Source organism: Artemia franciscana, chromosome 21 (genome assembly GCF_032884065.1).
Source record: "Artemia franciscana chromosome 21, ASM3288406v1, whole genome shotgun sequence".
NCBI classification, from domain to species: Eukaryota; Metazoa; Arthropoda; class Branchiopoda; order Anostraca; family Artemiidae; genus Artemia; species Artemia franciscana.
The window spans coordinates 4,166,014-4,185,148 of NC_088883.1; the positions used below are offsets into that span (position 1 = coordinate 4,166,014).

General features: G+C 36.9%; 1 protein-coding gene across 12 annotated transcripts in view; it reads left to right on the forward strand.

Moving 5' to 3' along the window:
* LOC136040589 (coronin-2B-like) overlaps positions 1–19,135 on the forward strand; it is a 125,835-nt gene that overhangs the window by 11,930 nt on the left and 94,770 nt on the right. For 6 of the 12 annotated variants that reach the window (XM_065724844.1, XM_065724835.1, XM_065724834.1 and 3 more), the window contains exons 2-3: positions 4,859–5,182; positions 9,019–9,219. In XM_065724844.1, coding sequence (XP_065580916.1) covers positions 5,159–5,182; positions 9,019–9,219 — 225 coding nt within the window. In that variant the 5' untranslated portion in view covers positions 4,859–5,158. Of the gene's footprint in view, positions 1–513; positions 629–4,858; positions 5,183–9,018; positions 9,220–19,135 lie in introns of those variants that run through there. The other 6 variants (XM_065724837.1, XM_065724845.1, XM_065724840.1 and 3 more) reach the window with 3 other exon arrangements.

Genomic DNA, 19,135 nt, shown 5'->3' on the forward strand with positions numbered 1-19,135 from the left:
CAAATCGGGGAAGCAACTATTTCTAATTTAATCTGGTCTGGTTCCTGATACGCTTTCAACGTCATAGCTTATCTGGAAATGCCCGAACTAGCAAAACCGGGACCGACAGACAGACGGACAGACAGAAATTGCGATCGCTATATGCTACGTGGTAAACACCAAGTGCCATAAAAAGCGGAAACATCTTGGTTGTTCCCACACAAGCCTTGTTTCGGGTAATTCGGCTTGGGTAATACAAAAGACTAAAAAGGGCAGTGTTTGCTGCTACATATAGTCCGTTGTGGGCAATGGATGAGGTTAATCAAAAAGCAAAACAAATTGTTTGCTGACACACATAGCCCTATTTTGGGCAATACGGCTCCGGTTAACCGACAGGCGAAAAAAGAATATGTATTTGCTTCCACACAGAGGACGGTTGTAGGCAACAGCTTAGTTTCTGATTAGTTTCATTTAGTTCCATTTTCTAAAAATGCAGTTTTAATGAAAACAGGCCCATATCACCTTTTAGAATCTGCGAATGAGTGCCTGATATAACCCAAACACTCTTTTATATAATACTGGAGCTGGAGGTACTCCAACTGCTGTGCCACTTCTCCGTCCCAAATCTCTGCTTCATATTCTATAACTGGTAAAGCTTTTGTATTGAATATTCTTTTATGCATTTTTAGGTTTTTAATTCCCATTATCATCGGGTTTCTAAAAACTGCACATATGGCCACTTTGCCTCTCTATTAATTATTTCATCAAAATGATTCTTTAAACTTACATTTTTCGATGAAGTAAATCCTAAATATTTTGTTCTTTTACTCTTTTAAATTTAAATCTATAATTACCTTCACCATTTACTTTCCTTTTTTTTAAAATAACAACTTCACTCTTTTCTACATTCAGCCTTAGTCTTTTCATCTGCAAATATTCTTCTATGAGACTCAGAAGTGTCTGCAGATCTTGCGTTGTACTAGCCACCAAAGCAATATCATTTGAAAATAATAAAAGTGATAATTCATGGTTCCTAGACTAACTTTCGGAATCCATCTATTTCTCTGGAAAATCAACGACGTCATTTATTAAAATATTAAACAATTTAAGAGAAAGAGTGCCCTGTTTTACTTCCAGCTTAATATTAAAAAGCCTAGAAAACCTAACTAACACGATTCCACTCACACAAATATACATACGCACTATCAACCTCACAAGCAAATGAGGGAGGCCAATTCTAAACAGGGCATCCATTAATAGATCTCTGTCGACACTGTCGAAGGCCTTCTGGAGGTCCAGAAACCCCACTTAACGACATATTTATGTAGTCTATAGTTCAATCGTATTATGTATGACATGTTTCGTTTTTACTTTTTAAATTTTGTTTGTTTTTATTGTTGTTTCTGTTTGTCTGTGTTCGTTTTTGTTTTACTTTTACTTAAAATTAAAGCGAATTTGGCGCAATTCGATTTAAGGATAGAATTTTTGAAATAGATATATTTTATCTATAATATTGTGAATTCTGCAAGGAAGCGGAAAAAATCTAAAATCTAAAACCCGTGATTCGGGTTTTTAACTTTCACTAAGAGGTAGCTTTTTATGACACTTGATATTAACCAATTGACAGATCGCAAATTCTGTCGGTCGGTCGGTCGGTTTGTCTGTCTGTTGGTCTGTCTGTTTGTCTGTTTGCTTAGAGTGGAGGGATCGGGATGAAACTTGGTGGGAAAAATAAGCAGAAATACTAAATACGTGATCGGCATAATCGGAACGGATCCGTTCTCATTGGAGGAGTTGGGGGGAGGGTTAATTCTGAAAAATAAAAAAAATGAGGTATTTTTAACTTACGAAGGAGCGATCGGATCTTAAGGAAATTTCATATTTAGAAGAACCTCGTAACTCAGATCTCTTATTTTAATTCTCGACCGGATCCAGTGTCATTGGGGGGGGGGGGCAGGAAATCTTGGAAAACGCTTAGAATGGAGAGATTAGGATGAAAGTTGGTGGGAAGGATAAGGAAAAGTCCAAGATACTTGACTGACACAACCGAACCAGATCCGCTTTCTTTGGGGGATTTAGGGGGGGGATAGGGGTAATTGAGAAAAACTAGAAAATATTTGGCATTTGTAACCTACGAACGGATGATCAGATCTTAATGAAATTTGATATTTCGAAGGATCTTGTGCTTCAGAGCTCTTATTTTAAATCACGATCAGATCCGGTGACATCGGGGGGAGTTGGAGGGGGAAGGTGAAAATCTTGGAAAACGTAAAAATTTAGGGTCCTTTATCTTACGAATGGGGGATCGGATCTTAATGAAACTTGATATATAGAAATATTTTATGTCTCCGATGCTCCATTTTCATTTCGAATCAGATCCGGGGACATATGGGGCTGGAGGGGGAAACAGAAATCTTTGAAACCGGAAATTTTGGAAAACACTTTGAGTGAAGAGATGGGGATGAAATTTGATGCGAAGAATTAGTACAAGTTTTAGATATGTGATTGACATAATTGGAACGGGTCCGATCTCTTTGGGGGATTTTTTTTTTTTTTGGGGGGGGGGTGTTAATCCGGAAAAATTAGAGAAAATGAAGTATTTTTAAATTAACGACGGGCGACCAGATCTTTATGAAATTTGCTGTTTAGAAGGGACTCATGTTTCAGAGCTCTTATTTTAAATCCGACTAGATCTCTTGACATTGGGGGGGGAGTTGGAGGGGAAACCAGAAATCTTTTAAAACGCTTAGAGTGAAGAGATCAGGATGAAACTGGGTGGGTAAAATAAGCAAATGTCTTAGATACGTGATTGGCATAACTGGACTGGATCCGCTCTCTTTGGGGGAGTTAGGGGTCCAGTTCTTTTGCGAGTTTGGTGCTTCTGGGTGTTTTAGGACGAAGAAAATTGGTAGGCATGTCAGGGACCTGCACAAATTGACTTGATAAAGTTGTTTTCCCCGATTCAACCGTCTGGGGGCGGGGGTTGAAAGGAGAGGAAAAATTAGAAAAAATGATGTATTTTTAATTTACGAGTGGGTGATCGGATCTTAATGAATTTTTTATATTTAGAAGGACCATGTGTCTCAGAGCTCTTATTTTAGATCCCGACCGGCATTAAGCCTCTGATTTTCCTGTTAAATCAATCTATTGATTCTTAGGATTTTGCTAGAGCTCATGCCATATGCGCTTTTGGCTCTTGGCTTCTTCCGACCTCGTCACAAGTGCCATATGAGCTCTTAGCTCTTGTTATAAAAAGATGACTGATCGGGATATCCGAGATATAATGAACACACTTTTGAAATCAAAAGCCCACTATTTTTGCAAGCAAGAAATGAGGACACAGCCCTTTTATGAAAAAGAGTAACTTTTGATTGGATGTCTTTGGACAAAAAGGGCTTATAAGGACACAGCCCTTTTATGAAAAAGAGTAACTTTTGATTGGATGTCTTTGGACAAAAAGGGCTTATAAGGAGGGGCTTATAAGGACACATCCCTTTTATGAAAAAGAGTAACTTTTGATTGGATGTCTTTGGACAAAAAGGGCTTATAAGGAGGGCTAGTTGCCGTCGAATCTTTTTGGTCACTTAAAAAGGGCACTAGAACTTTTTATTTCTGATCGAATGACCCCTCTTATATCTTCTTGGACCATTGGTTCGCTGGTATGACCCCTGGAAAAAAAACAAGAAATAATCACACATCTGTGATATTTCTTCTGGCAAAAAAACAACACTACATTTTTGTAGACAGGAGCTTGAAGTAGGCTCGTAGCTTTTGATGGTCAACATTAAACTTAATTAATTTGTATATTTGTAGTAAGCATAAAAAGCCTATCCTGGCGATTTATTAATTGTTATCATTCCTTTTTTTTAGTTTAGGTAGCTATTGGGCTGAGTAGCTCCTTTCTTACAATTCGTTACAACAAACTGTTTGATAACAGTCAGGTAGCTTTCTGCTGGTGGCGAATATCAGACAAATTAACCCGTTGTCACTTGCCACCTCGGAGATATCATCCTTATGAATTTATGTTCTATCCTGACGAATTAACAACATTTGACTGTCAGAATTTCACTTGCATATTTAGTAAAAATTGCCGTAATCTTGGACCACTGACTCTCAGCGAAATTAACAAAAATCTGTCTGGTAAAGCGGGGGTTGCAGGGGTTCGAGGGTAGATGATACTCCCCTCTAAATTCGGAAAAGGATACTCCTAAATCTTTTGATGAAACACAAATATGGTTTTCTGAAACCAAAATTCTCAATACCTTATTTAAGTGCCAGACCCCATTCTCCCCGGAAAACCTTAAGCCTTTCAAAAGTTAGGACCGTTTTTACGGAAACGAAACACTGACTGAAGAATCTGACTATTTGGGGCTGACTGTTCCCTTTCAAGACCTATTATCTGCATGTTTCAAGTGTCCAATAAGTGGAGAATAGTGATTTATTTCATTTATGTGAAGATACACAGTTTCGTTAATAAGTTTCCTGAAATTCCATTCCTCTAGTTACCATCTACTAGTCCTTATCATCTTCTGGACGTAAATAATTGAATCTATTTTATCCGTATTTTTACTAGGCTATACTGAGTAGGGTAAATGTACAGAGCTATAGGGGGGGGGGGGTGTATTTTTGAAAATGTAAATGCACAGTTATGTAGTTTGTTTTTTTCAAGAGAAACCCAAAAAAGCTACTTTCAATGAGAATACCCGAAAAAGTATTTTCAAAATCTAGGGGGAAATGACCCGCCCCTCCTAGAAAAATGAGCCAATTGTTGCACCTCAGATAGTACAGCTGATTTTGAAATTCCAACCGTACCATTGATTTTGCCATATCGGGATTGGGGGTGGTTCTATCCTTGCCTCAAAATCAATTTTTTTTGCAGATACAAGGTCTCAGCAGAGGGCAGCCGAGTTGGTCTCTAATTCATTGGTGTTTTTTCGCACATGTGATATTAAACAATTACGTCTCTTATTAAAACCGCGACGGCTCCCTTAAACTTAAGTGAATCAATAAATACAAGGCGGTCACTTGTGAAGAGAAATTCGTTCTGTCCGCAGTCTGTTGATTATGCGACGTTGATTAGTATAAGATATGTGTTACGTATGAGAGATTAAAGGAATTATATCTTCGTTTTAGTAAAGGAAGGCTACTCTGTAAATGGGAAGTGAACAGTTGATTAGATATGCCAACTTCTACAAATAATCAGGTGAGATTTTTCCTTGTTTATATATCTTAGTCAGTAATTGAACTCTGAATATTTTATACAAATAATCTCGGCTTTAAGCTACCTCTGATTTTCCTTCGGGAAGCAGGGGCGGAAATTCAAGAAAATGTAGGGGGTGGGAGGATTTATTTCGATTTTGCTTTTACAGAGATACAATAAAGCTATTTTTCAAAACCTATTTTATTTGTGTTTTTTTATTGTTTATAACGAAGAACAATTATTTTTCAAAATCTAGGATTCCCCTAAAGGTTTTGCCTGGGGAAGGAGTATGGGAATTTTCTGGTTTTATACCAATGAAAAGTGATATATTGGCCATTATTTCACTGAGAAGTGAGTATTTTAGTTGAATATACCAAATTCTCGCAGATGTAGATCAAAGCCAAAATATTACATAATACGGCAAATGTATAGCCGTATACAAATGTATATAACTTCGAAGACCACACTGCCTTTCTATGACGAAAGTATAACAGTTCAAAATAGGGATAAAACCTTTTAATCGACAGTGAAAAGATATAAAATTGTGAATAGTGAACAGACATATACAGTGATCATCATCAGCAGTAAAAGCTATCATCAGAGTTTTACTGCTGATGATGATCACTGTATATATGCTAGAAATATCCAGTTAAAAATTTTTAAATCTGTTCACTGTCGATTAAAAGGTTTCATCCCTATTTTGAACTGCTAGGATATACTTTTGTATCGCCTATGGTTCCGTAATTGATCCCTATCAAATATACACAATAACCGGCTGGCTAAAATCATCGGTTTAAATGATATGTTTTTTTTTTCATTGCACCAATGTAACCTTGCAAGGGGCTTGTGGGGACGGCAAGATTCCATTTATGTATTTTCTTTTGAAGCTAATTCAGTTTTTTCTTCTTTCCTTCGTTGTAGGCCTAGTTTTTCCCGTTCCCAGTTTCCCGTTCGATGAAACTTTCGAATTTTGTGCAGGCTGGGAACGGGTCCCGTTCCCGTTCCCAGCCTGCACGCATACGCTTCGGTACTACTAGCTATGGATCAACAAAACTGGTATAAAAACGCCTAGCAAAAATGAGTAAAAGCATAAAAGCGAAAATGGGCCAAAGGTGCCATTTTCTGGACTTAAATGCACAACACCATTTGTGGAGACGAATTTTGCTATGAAGGTGTAGGCTAATTGGAATTCTTTTTTTGAAAAAAAAAATTCATGAAGTATTTTTCAATCTAAAACAACAACCGAATTTTGTTTTTTGTTAAATGAGAAAATTCCAAAATTTCATCGAAACATTAAAGCCGTAAGACTGCTGAAAAATAACTTACAAAAAAACTTACACAGGAACTATTAACCTTAATAAAGGAAAATGTTTGATATGTTTAGTTGCCTTTTTTGTGCTGAGAATTTTTTTTACATGTTTTGTTGCATGTGTTTTAAATCCAACACTTCCTCTTATTAAAAAGAAAACCAGACAAATCTTAACTTTAAAAACCGAAGCTAATGAGAAGAAATTTAAAATAAGTCTTTATCTTGACCTATCATTGATATATTTTTGTATGTGAGTGTATTTTCTAATATATTTTTGTATTTTAAATCAATATTTTTGACCAAAAGCTTTGATCTCTAACAGAAAAATGTCAGAACTCGAATTCTGTAAATAATTTCTTACAACACACTGCTTTTCTATTTACAGAATTTAAGAAAAAAACAGACATTGTTTAAATAAAACAGGGGAAAAACAGGACAAAACGACAACAAACTTTAAATAATAAAAATCCAAATCTTTCGACTCCATGTCCAGGAACTCCCGGACGCGGAGTCGTTATATTCGGATTTTTATTATTTATAGTTTGTTGTTTTTTTTACTGTTTTATTTAAATTGTACCTGTTTTTTATCTCTTAAATCTTCATTTTTGTAAACTGTAGAAGCGTAAAATTCTTAGAAACTAAAAGCTATCCAAAGAATGGAAAAGTTTAGCCGAATTATCTGAATCAGGAAGAAAACTACGTAAAAAAATTGTAAAAACTATGTAAAAAAAAATGTTCACACACAAGTAACATATGAGTTAACCAGGTAGGCAGTATATCTCTTATATCTCAGCTGACAAAAAAGGTCACCTAACATTTTTTTAAATATAAATGCTAGCCCATTTGTGCATACTTTTGAAAATAAGAGTTGAAACACAGATTATGGATGCTTACACAGATTTCTCACTTCAATATATTTGAGTTTAAAACCTCAAAAGCTATCTGATTTGATGATTTGGCTTCCTATAAGTTGACGATGTCCAATAGCATTCTTTCTCCAATTCAATCCAAAGAGCCAGAGTGTTATCCGATCCAGTGATATTGCGCGACACTGCACGGGCGGGCTAGTTTTGCTAGATAGTCAATGTAATTTGTTGAACTCGTTAGCCCAAGTATTTTACTAAGAGTGAGATATCTGGTGAAACCTACTTGATAATCTGTGATTGAAATGTGAAAGTAAAATTTATTTGTAGCTGGGGAGAATTTGCCTACAACATCTTGATGATTTAACTTTTATTTTTTCAACCATTTCAGTCAAGAACTATTGTCAAATCATCAATTTTTATGTTCAAAATAGTTTACTTCGACCAAAATTCTAAAGAATGAATGCGAGTCAATGGGGAGCAGGGGTGAGAACACGCCAGAAACTCCAGAAATATGGAAATTTCACCTTTCTTAAACAATTTTTGGTCCTCCTCCAAGGAAAAGTTGAAAGAGTATCATAAGTCTGGCTTGGTGAATGGTTACATCTGAAATAAGGCTTATTCACAATGATATTTTATTAGTAGGCCTACCGAGATCTAACTAGCGGCAATTTAGCCAATCATATTTTTTAGAACTTTCTGATTAGCATCAGCTAATCATAAAATTCTGATTTACTCAAATTAGTGCTCGCTAATTCTCTTTATTAGTAAAATGTGCATAAGCCTTAGTCCAATCAGCCAATCATAATTTTCTGATTTATTCGAATTAGTGCTCGCTAATTCTCTTTATTAGTAAAATGTGCATAAGCCTTAGTCCAATCAGCCAATCATAAAATTCTGATTTATTCGGATTAGTGCTCGCTAACTCTCTTTATTAGTAAAATGTGCATAAGCCTTAGTCCAATCAGCCAATCATAAAATTCTGATTTATTCGGATTAGTGCTCGCTAACTCTCTTTATTAGTAAAATGTGCATAAGCCTTAGTCCAATCAGCCAATCATAAAATTCTGATTTATTCGGATTAGTGCTCGCTAATTCTCTTTATTAGTAAAATGTGCATAAGCCATAGTCCAATCAGCCAATCATAAAATTCTGATTTATTCGGATTAGTGCTCGCTAACTCTCTTTATTAGTAAAATATGCATAAGCCTTAGTCCAATCAGCCAATCATAATTTTCTTATTTATTCGAAATAGTGCTCGCTAATTCTCTTTATTAGTAAAATGTGCAAAAGCCTTAGTCCAATCAGCCAATCATAAAATTCTGATTTATTCGGATTAGTGCTCGCTAACTCTCTTTATTAGTAAAATGTGCATAAGCCTTAGTCCAATCAGCCAATCATAAAATTCTGATTTATTCGGATTAGTGCTCGCTAATTCTCTTTATTAGTAAAATGTGCATAAGCCTTAGTCCAATCAGCCAATCATAAAATTCTGATTTATTCGGATTAGTGCTCGCTAACTCTCTTTATTAGTAAAATGTGCATAAGCATTAGTCCAACGAATAATTTTTTTTCTTTGCATGTACCACTGTTGGTTGGTCAAAAAAATTTTTTGCACAGAACAAATCTAAAACACAAAGTAATAATATAATCATTCATAATTCTAGGCTACTTCGTTCCGAGGAGTTCGAACTTCAAAATTTCGTCATGTCTATGGTCAGGCTATGCGAAAGGAGCGTTGCTATGAAAACGTTCCAATTACTAGAAGTGCTCACGACTCGAACTGCTGTGCTGTCAATCCGAAGTTTATTGCAGTTGTCACAGAAACAGCTGGTGGGGGATCTTTTGTTGTCATCCCTTTAGAAAAGGTAAAAAAAATTTAAGCCTTTTAGCTACTGGATTTTGGAAACGTTTTGAAGCTTGGCTTTGACTTAGGCACTTACTACTCTCCTATTAACAACTCACAGCAGAAGAAACCACCTGTGGTTTGCAGAAAAGTTTGAATCCATCCTAAAAAAGAGCCCTGTGAATGATTTTTTAAGAAGCTAAGCTTCCTTACCCTCTTCTTCTAAAAACAATCCAGATTGGAAACACTTAAGCCCAGGAGAGTTGCTTTGTGTCTCGGTTTTGCAAAAAATGCAATAGTAAGCCCTCGCACAGAAAATATTTTCCCCAAAAGACCCTCCCCATCCAGATTCTGCCCACCTCGGACTGTTTATGTACCCGTTCCTGTCCTGTCCTATTCATTACGGAAAAGATAAACAAAATGTCCCTCTAGTTTTTCTTCTTTAAAATTTTGTACTTTTGTATTTTATTCGCTTGTTTTGTGCCCCCCTTTTTATATAACCCACAATTTTCTTTTTCAAATGTGTATATTATCCAATTCTTGTTTACCTAAACCACTTTTTATGGCACTTGGTATTAACCAAGTTAATTCGGAAAAAATAGAAAAATTGAAGTATTTTTAACTTACGAATGGTTGATCAGATCCTAGTGAAATTTGATGTTTGGAAGGATATCGTGTCTCAGAGCTGTTATTTTAAATCCCGATCGGATGTGGTGATATTGAGGGGGGGGGGGGGAGTTGGGAGGGGGGAACCTAAAATCTTGGAAAACACTTAGAGTGGAGGGATCGGGATGAAACTTGGTGGTAAAAATAAGCACAAGTCCTAGATACATGATTGACATAACCGGAACGGATCCGCTCTCTTTGGGGTAGTTGGGGGGGGGTTAATTCTGAAAAATAAAAAAAATGAGGTATTTTTAACTTACGAACGGGTGATCGGATCTCAATAAAATTTAATATTTAGAAGGATATCGTGTCTCAGAGCTCTTATTTTAAATCTTGACCAGATCTGGTGACATTGGGGTGGGAGTTGGGAGGGGGAAACCTAAAACTTGGAAAACACTTTGAGTGGAGGGATCAAGATGAAACTTGGTGGGAAAAATAAGCACAAGTCCCTAGATACATCATTGACATAACCAGAACGGATCCGCTCTCTTTGGGGTAGTTGGGGGAGGGGGGTTAATTCTGAAAATTAAAAAAAATGAGTTATTTTTAACTTATGAACGGGTGATCGGATCTCAATGAAATTTGATATTTAGAAGGATATCGTGTCTCAAAGCTCTTTTTAAGTCCCTACTGGATCTGGTGACATTGGGGTGAGTGTGGGGTGGGGGAACCTAAAATAATGGAAAACGCTTAGATTGGAGGAATCGGGATGAAACTTGGTGGGAAAAATAAGCAGAAGTCTTAGATACGTGATTTACATATTTGAACGGATCCGCTCTATTGGGGGGGGGCACTAGTTCTGAGAAATTAGGAAAAATGACGTATTTTCAACTTTCGAACGAGTGATCGGATCTTAATGAAATTTCATATTTAGAAGGACCTCGTAACTCAGATTTTAAATCTCAACCGGATCCAGCGTGATAGGGGGGGGGGGGCAGTTGGGTGGCACCGGCAATTTTTGAAAATACTGAAAACGGTGAGATCAGGATGAAACTAGATGGGAAAAATAAAAACCTGTCTAACATACGTGACTGACATAACCAGACGGATCTGCTCTCTTTGGTGGAGTTGGTGGGGGGGGGTAATTTTAAAAATTGAGGTATTTGTAACTTACGAAAGGGTGACCAGATCTTAATGAAATTTGATATTTAGAAGGATCTTGTGCTTTAAAGCTCTAATTTTAAATTTGACCAGATCCTGTGACATTGGGGGGAATGGAGGGGGAAACTGGAATTCTTTGAAAACGTAAAAATTGGGGTATTTTGATATTACGAATAGGTGATCGGATCTTAATGAAATTTGATATTTAGAAGGAATTCATGTCTCAGAGCTCTTATTTCAAATCCCGACCAGATCTTTTGACATTGGGGGGAGTTGGAGGGGGAAATCTTGGAAAACACTTTTAGTGGAGGAATCGGGATGAAGCTTGGTGGATAGAATAAGCAAATGTCCTTGATACGTGATTGCTGGAACCGTACTGGGTTCGCTCTCTTTGGGGGAGTTGGGGGAGGGGTTCAGTGATTTGGCGAGTTTGGTGCTTCTGGACGTGCTAGGACGATGAAAATTGGTAGGCGTGTCAGGGAGCTGCACAAATTGACTTGATAAGGTCGTTTCCCCAGATTCGACCATCTGGGGGGCTAAAGGGAGAGGAAAAATTAGAAAAAATTAGGTATTTATAACATACGAGTGGGTGATCGGATCTTAATGAATTTTGATATTTAGAAGGACATCGTGACTCAGAGCTCTTATTTTAAATCCCGACCGGCATTAAGCCCCTTATTTTCCTTTTAAATCAATCTATTGATTCATAGGATTTTGTTAGAGCTCATACCATATGATCTCTTGGCTCTTAGCTCTTCATGCCTCGTCACAAGTGCCATATGAGCTCTTAGCTCTTGTTTTTACCTTTTTAACTTAATCTGACACTACATTTTAATTACTTTTACTAAAGCATGACTCCTAGATTTGATTTTAGCCCTGCTGGGCTTGTGATAGTAATTTTTTAAAATAAATATCTTATTCTCCACCTACCTCCACCTCCACCCGAAAAATGGGGAAAATGACGGCTTACGAGTAAGTCAATTTGACAACATGCCTTCGTATCTACTGGGCCTTTAGTTACTATCATAGATATATAGTTTGTGTTTTTTTTTAGCTTCAGTGCTATTGGTACATAGACGATTAAGAAAGTAGAGATAGGAATCGTAGCAACTCTTTGTAGTTTATTTTGTTAAAACCTAACACGAAGCGTGCAACGTTTCGTGCAACATTCCTAATGCGAGGCTAATGCGAAACGTGCAACGCAAAAAAAATGAGTACTGGTAAAAAAAAAAAATATAACTTATGCAGGAATGCTTCGAAAAAATTAATAGACTAAAATTCATCATATTAAACATGGAATTTTACTTTCAATACATTTTTTTAAACTTGATTACTAAAGGGTTTTGTATATTTTATCGCAAAATTCCTATGGACGCTAGCTCCACAAGGATGAAATTTTCTTAAACCTGTTTGTTTGTGTGGGGTTAAATCGTTAATTTACACAAACCACAGGAGATGGCTATCAATCATGTGTTTAGAAATTCGTCTGAGAGCTGGCGTAATCATAATTGGCATGTAGCATGAAGGTTCATCTCCTGATTTATTCTTGCAAAGGGTAGGGATGATTTGCACTTAACCACCCAGACCGGAGTAGAACTCAACTTGTATAGAAGTTTGCGTTATAATTTTAACTTAATTTTAATATAAATAAATATATAATATATTTAATATAATTTTGAGTTTAATAATTATATTAATATAATTTAAAATAAAATTCTAAAACTTCTTGAGAATTTTTGTGACATGGAAATGATAGCTTTTCTTCTACAAATATGTTATATGATAAAGGATTTACAGGACCTACCTACATTGGAAATCTTGGTCGCCCCTTTGTTTCCTTGTGAACACTTTGGGACATACATTAAAATGACAATAGGCTATTTTGATGTAAAATATATTGTAAACCTGGGAACGTAAACAAATTATAGCCGATATGAAATTTAAATTGAGTTTTATCTGTGACTAGAGAAGCTCGTTGAAAGGGATCTGTGTTTTCAGTAAACGTTCAGATGGATTCAAAAATCTTGCTTTTGTTGAACGTTTTGATGAGGTTGGAAAGTTAACAGGGATGCCTTCGACCATTACCAAGCTTATGTATCCGACAAGCTCGATTTCTCATTCTTAGTGCTTACGAAGGGTAAATGAGGTTGATATGTTTGCTCATTGTAATAATATGAATTAGTTGTAGGTAAAGTTCTATCTTCTAGCCCCAGAAAATGCAGGATACGTGACGTCAAATGTAAACAAAGTTTTCAATGATTTCAAAAACAGAAAAATGCGTATGTGGAATTATATTCAAAGAACACAAAGGGACTGTAACACTGAAAAGTGGCACGTCTTCAGGGATATGTAAATAATCTATGTATGCATTGGAGTTCACGAGATGCCTAATTGTCTATAAACGTGTCATCTGGCATTTGACCGGCTAAGTGTTTTTTTTTATCCTTATAGGATTATCTTTGCGAAAGTTAGGGGTATTTAGATAGGTCAGGTAATGTATACTCTAACGCCCTCCAGGAGTTTAACTGCTGTCCTCGTAATTTTGGACCCAAACTAAGGTTTCCTTAAGGACCCTAAACTTATTCTTTCCACTAATTTTTCATCGTTGTTTTAGATGCTCGGTTGTAGGTCACCTGGCCGCGTGTTGCAGTATTTTTTTTTTGTATTTTCTAGTATCTAGTCTAATAAAACTTCCATGAAGAGGACAGATCATAAGAAATGATACGATAACGATACGATACGATACGATAAAACGTTTAAACCAAGTGATACAACCTGCTGAGTTTAAGAATTTTAATGGATTTATTTATTTTGTTGAGTCTCAATTACCTTTTTTAGTTATATAACCTAGCTACATAATTCAGAGGCGCCATTTGGGCCAAATCTTGGGGTGGGCATGAACTCCATTTTGGGCCTCCCCAACTTTCACGTAAGAAAAAATGCGAGTTTTGGCTGCGCACATTTTCAGCACCTGTGTGTTGCATGGAAATGTACTGTGACCCAATGTGCAACTCAGCCAGACTGACCTCTAAGATTAATTATAACATCAAAGATCATAATCAACGAGGTTAAGTGATTAAACTGAAAGTGGAAAATTCAACCAGACTAAAGGCTGGCCCTCCTCGGCGAGAAACTTTCTTATTTAAGTAAACAATACGTCGGTGAAAAGTAATAGGCGTGCAGTAATTTCAAATCAATTGGACAGAATGGATTATGTTGGACATAATGGATTATTATGGCCAGCAAAGGGCCCTTTTTGGTGAAAGCTTGGGTCCCCTTGAAAAATCTGGGGTGGGCATTTGCCCACCCCTGACCCCCCCCAAATGGCGCCTCTGAAATAATTTTTACAATTTGATAGTTTAATTTAACAGTTGTAATTTAATATCTTATTATGTAATTTTGACTATGAAATTAAATTATAAATTGTATATTTATGAACAAATTGTATTTAAGCTTATGGCTTTAAAACGTAAGTCTTCCAAGGGACGGAGGAGGATTTGTTTGATGTTTTCCAGAGGAATTGCCTAAGGGTCATTTTGGATATCTGTCAGATTGACCGTGTTTCAAACAGTTAACTGTACGAAAAATGTTGTCATATCCCACTTTCTACTTGGGTTGATACTACCAGGTGTCTTGAATAGTACGTCGCCTCAGTTTATTTGTAGAGTAGCAAGGTGTCTGGAAATTTTCTTAAATAAAAAATAATAATATTAAATAAATAAATGAAAAAAGATATCAGTATAAAGTAAATGTAATGTTTTATTTATGTCTTTTTCCGAGTGTTAAGTATTCTTTTCAAGGAACTTTTTTTCAAGTATTAAGTACTAGTATTAGGTTAATGCAGTATTTCATTTAAGCGTTTTATGATGATCGCTGATCAAATTTTATGTTATTTGTGTCTTTTGTTTATCTTATTGTACTAAGTTCATGGGTGTTTATTTGGCTTTAAAATACACTTATCTATCTATCTATCTATCCCGATTTCTAAGTCTATAGTGAGAGAAAGGTTGAGATGGCTAGGACACGTTCTGAGGATGAAAGATGACAAATTGCCAAAGATCGTTCTTTTTGAACCTCTATCTAGGGTCGAATAAAACCAGTCCGTCCCCGAAGTGGGTGGAAGAAGGTCATAAGCAAGGATTTAAGAGGAATTGGAACTTCTTGCGAGGGTGTAAAGAGGGAGGCTTTAAAAAGATTGGGATCGAGAAGGAGCGTGCGTAGCTGTGTTGGTCTCAGGTTGGTGCTACAGTGAGTTGATAGTAGTAGTAGTTGTATCTTAGCTTAAGAAAATAATGTCACATAACTTCTTTGAAATAATGCCAGTCAAGATGCTATCCCGATGGCTGGAAAGTTAAATTGCCCACTATTTTTAGGTAATTATGTGCAGATTAAAGTCTACATCACGAATTTAAATTGTAATCTATCATAGGCCTAATTACCCAGAGTAAGCTCGGGTGGTGAGTTTTTTCACGACTAGCCATTTCTTTGCGATAATCAATGGAAAGCTAAACTGGTTATAAGACAGTTCTATGAAATCTGTCGCAAATATTGACAGCAAAACGGAACTATTTTGCAATTGTCCACGCTTATTTTACCTATGAATCAGTGGAATCACTAATGGTATTGCAATTATGTGTCTGTAAGTTTTTTACAATACGGAACTATTTTACAATTGTCCACGTTTCTGTTGTCCTATTTTACCTATGAATCACTGGAATCACTAATTGTATTGCAATTATGAGTCTGTAAGTTTTTCAAATATGCTATATAAGTGTTGTTGAACTGAAAGTAAAGAGTAACGTTGCAACTTAAAACGAACAGAAATTATTTCGTTTTACAGATTTTGAGCTAAATCCAAAGATAGCATGCGCTTCCAGGTTGTCAAAGCAGTATATCTTCAATATTTCAAAAAACAGTTTGTGACGGAATTAAATAGAAACATTCAGACAATATTGAGGAGGATTTTGAACTTCCAGGCACTCTGAGCATCCTGGTTGTCACATTGGCAAAGCTGATAAAGAGAGCTGAGAAAAATATCTCATGAGAAAAATATCTCAGGAACTAATTAAGTTGGAACTTTCAGGCAGTGTCGTTTTACTTCCCTCTTACCAATACTCGAAAGTTTCAATGTTGCCGTTCTTGAGAACAGTATTTATATGCCCTTTTTACAACCTGGATGTACGTATTGTCTTTTGATTTTATGCAACATCCCCTCTCAACATTTTCTGAAAGTTTAACTTTAAACCGTTAACTTTTCCTTAGATATTGAAGACGCGACCATTGGAGCGCCTGGATGCACATTGAGTCTATTGAATTAGTTGAAAATTCGCCCTATTATTCTCTGAAGTTTCAAACTTAATAACCTTAGCCATTCGTGAGGTATTGCATATAAGCCCTTTTGACAACAGAAAGACTGTTCATCTATATCAGTATCTGTTATCTTAGTGTTTGAAACGAGGATTTATTTTAGTTTCTGTTTGTTTTGGGTTTCATTTAATGAAACCCAAATTCTGGTCGCTCTAAGTTGGAATTATTATAGGACTTTATTTCTGATCGTATTAAGTTTAATGTGACTCTTTATTTTTCTTTCAAAAACACCTTTTTCGAAAAGCTTTTTTTATTTCTTGGTTCTGAGCATTTTACTTAGTACCAAAGGAAAAAAACACCGACGCTATACTCCAACTTGTATCCTTTAAACTGGAACTCGTGTGCTGTACTCAATGATCTAGCCGTGCTTTCCGTTTGGTTTTACACCTTCGCGGTATTTATACATATAAAAATAAACTTGTTCCCTATAAACTGGTTTCGCGTGCATGGGAGTAATAGTTTGTTGCAACAACATGTGGCAATATATAGCAACAGCATGGCAGCAAGACCCGTTCAATTTAGTCGTTTGGTTCTGAAAGTTTGACAGATAATCTTAATTAAATTGTACTGCTATGCTTTGGGTATGCCCTCGCAAAAGCCCATTATGATTATGACCCCTTTGGCTTGGCTGCTATTCCTTGAGGTTTTCCTAAGATATTGGGATGTCATTTTCAATTTGTTTGCTTCGTTTTACCTCAGCTTGTCTTTCGTCATTATGAAATACGTATCGCCAACCCTTTCTTTTTTTAACTCAGGTATGGTAGGTATTGATGAGCCTATCCATGTCAAAATCCCAGACCCAATCATTATTGCTAGCTTTTCAATTTTGACACGTTTCGAGTCTCGCAGTCCAGGTTGATTTTCATTAACTCGCTCAAATGTTCGGTGTCGCATGTCTCCCAATCGCGTGTGTATTTGCTCTTCATTTTTATTTTTGACACGCCGAAGCTGTTCTTCTAACTGCGTGTGTATTTACTTACTTAGACTTAGATCCTCCTACGCCTGGGGGCACGTCGGACAGTGACGGTTGGCCTCCAACTTGACCGATCTTGTGCCATAGACCAAAGTTCGTTCAGAGTGGTTTAGAGAGTCGTCGCCTCTTTCTCCAGGATCGACCAAGTGTGCTACGTTGTCTTCCAGTCCTTCGAATGCCGGGTGGGGTCCAACACTATAAATCGTGTGGAAGGTGTCCTTCCACACGAATACTTCTAATACTTCCATCTTCTTATTCTGATCTCATCGGTCGTCAGTGGTTGTTCGGTATCTTCTATTATCTGGGCAATCGTTACTCTATCGGTCCAATGTACCGCAAGGATTCTACGCAGGCAATTATTATTGAAGCCAAGTAGTCTTTTCTCGGTATTCTTTTAAAGGCTCCAGGACTCGCATCCATATAAAAGTACAGAGAATACATTACTCCTAAACAATCATAATTTCAACTTCTGAGAGAAGTATCTACATCTCCAAATATTCTTCAGCTGTGAAAATGCCCCACCTGCATACGCTATGCGAAGCAAGACTTCTCTATCACAATTTCCATCCTGAGTAATTTTACTACCGAGGTTCTTAAATTCTCTGACCTCTTCTATATCAGTGCCTTCGTATCGAATCCCAGCTGCAATGGTCGTCACAACTGCGTTTGACATACTTTTCGTTATATCAACATTAATATTCAGGCCCATAGGGGCAGCTTTCGCTGCTAGTTCATTCAGATCATGTTGAATGTCCTCTTGGCAGTGAGCCACGAGAACTGTATCGTCAGTGAAATCGCAGTCGTGTATCTGACGCTCGGGGCTTAGTTTTATGTCTCCTCTAAAGTGGCAAGCTCGAAGCACAAAAACTTTTAAGTATTGCGAATAATATTGGAGATAGTGAACATCCTTGACGTACACTGGACTCGACAGGGAATCGCTCTGACTGCCCATTCTCCGTCTGGACTACACAACCTCTGCAGCATACAGGAATTTAATAATATTCACAATTTTCGGAGGCACTCCGTATGCTAGGAGAATTTTCCACATTGCATTTCGGTGCTCAGAGTCAAATGCTTTCAAGAATTCTATAAACACTAAAATAATCTGCACTTGGCATTCGTTTGATTCCTCCAGTAGAACACGTAAGCTAAATATCAGGTCGTAGCAAGAACGATTTGTGCGGAAACCATGTTGTTCATCCCTTAAAATTAAGTCCACTTGAGTCTGAATTCTACTAAGTATAACCTGACATAGAACTTTACTTCTGACTGTCTGGAGTGTGATACCTCTTCTGTTATCACAAAATGTCTTTCGACCTTTCTTGAAGAGTTTCAGGATATCGCCTTTATTCTAGTCAGGAGGGACAGCCTCGTCATCCTACACCTTACCAAGCGGCTTAAATAGTTGGCCAGTGAGAGCTTTTTTCCCATATTTCAACAGCTCTGGAGAGGCCCCATCATATCAAGCTGCTTTCTTATTTTTTAGGGACTTCAGGGCTATTACAACTTCCTGAAAGAGGATAGGGCCCGAATACATATCCGAGTTAAACAGGGGCACGTCAGGGACCAAGAGTGGCTCATGGGGTATTGGCTGGTTCAGAACATCCGAGAAATTTTCTCTCCAACAGTTCTGGACATCTAGCTGATTGGTAAGCAACTGCCCACTTTTATCCTCTATGAAGGGGAAAGGGTTTGTTTACGCGCCGAAAAGCTTCTTAGTAAGCATATAGACTGTTTTACTATCACCCCAACTGGCTGCTCTTTCTGCCTCAGCTGTTATGTTCTCGACATATGTTCTCTTGTCATTCCTGGCAGACGTTTTCACTCGCTT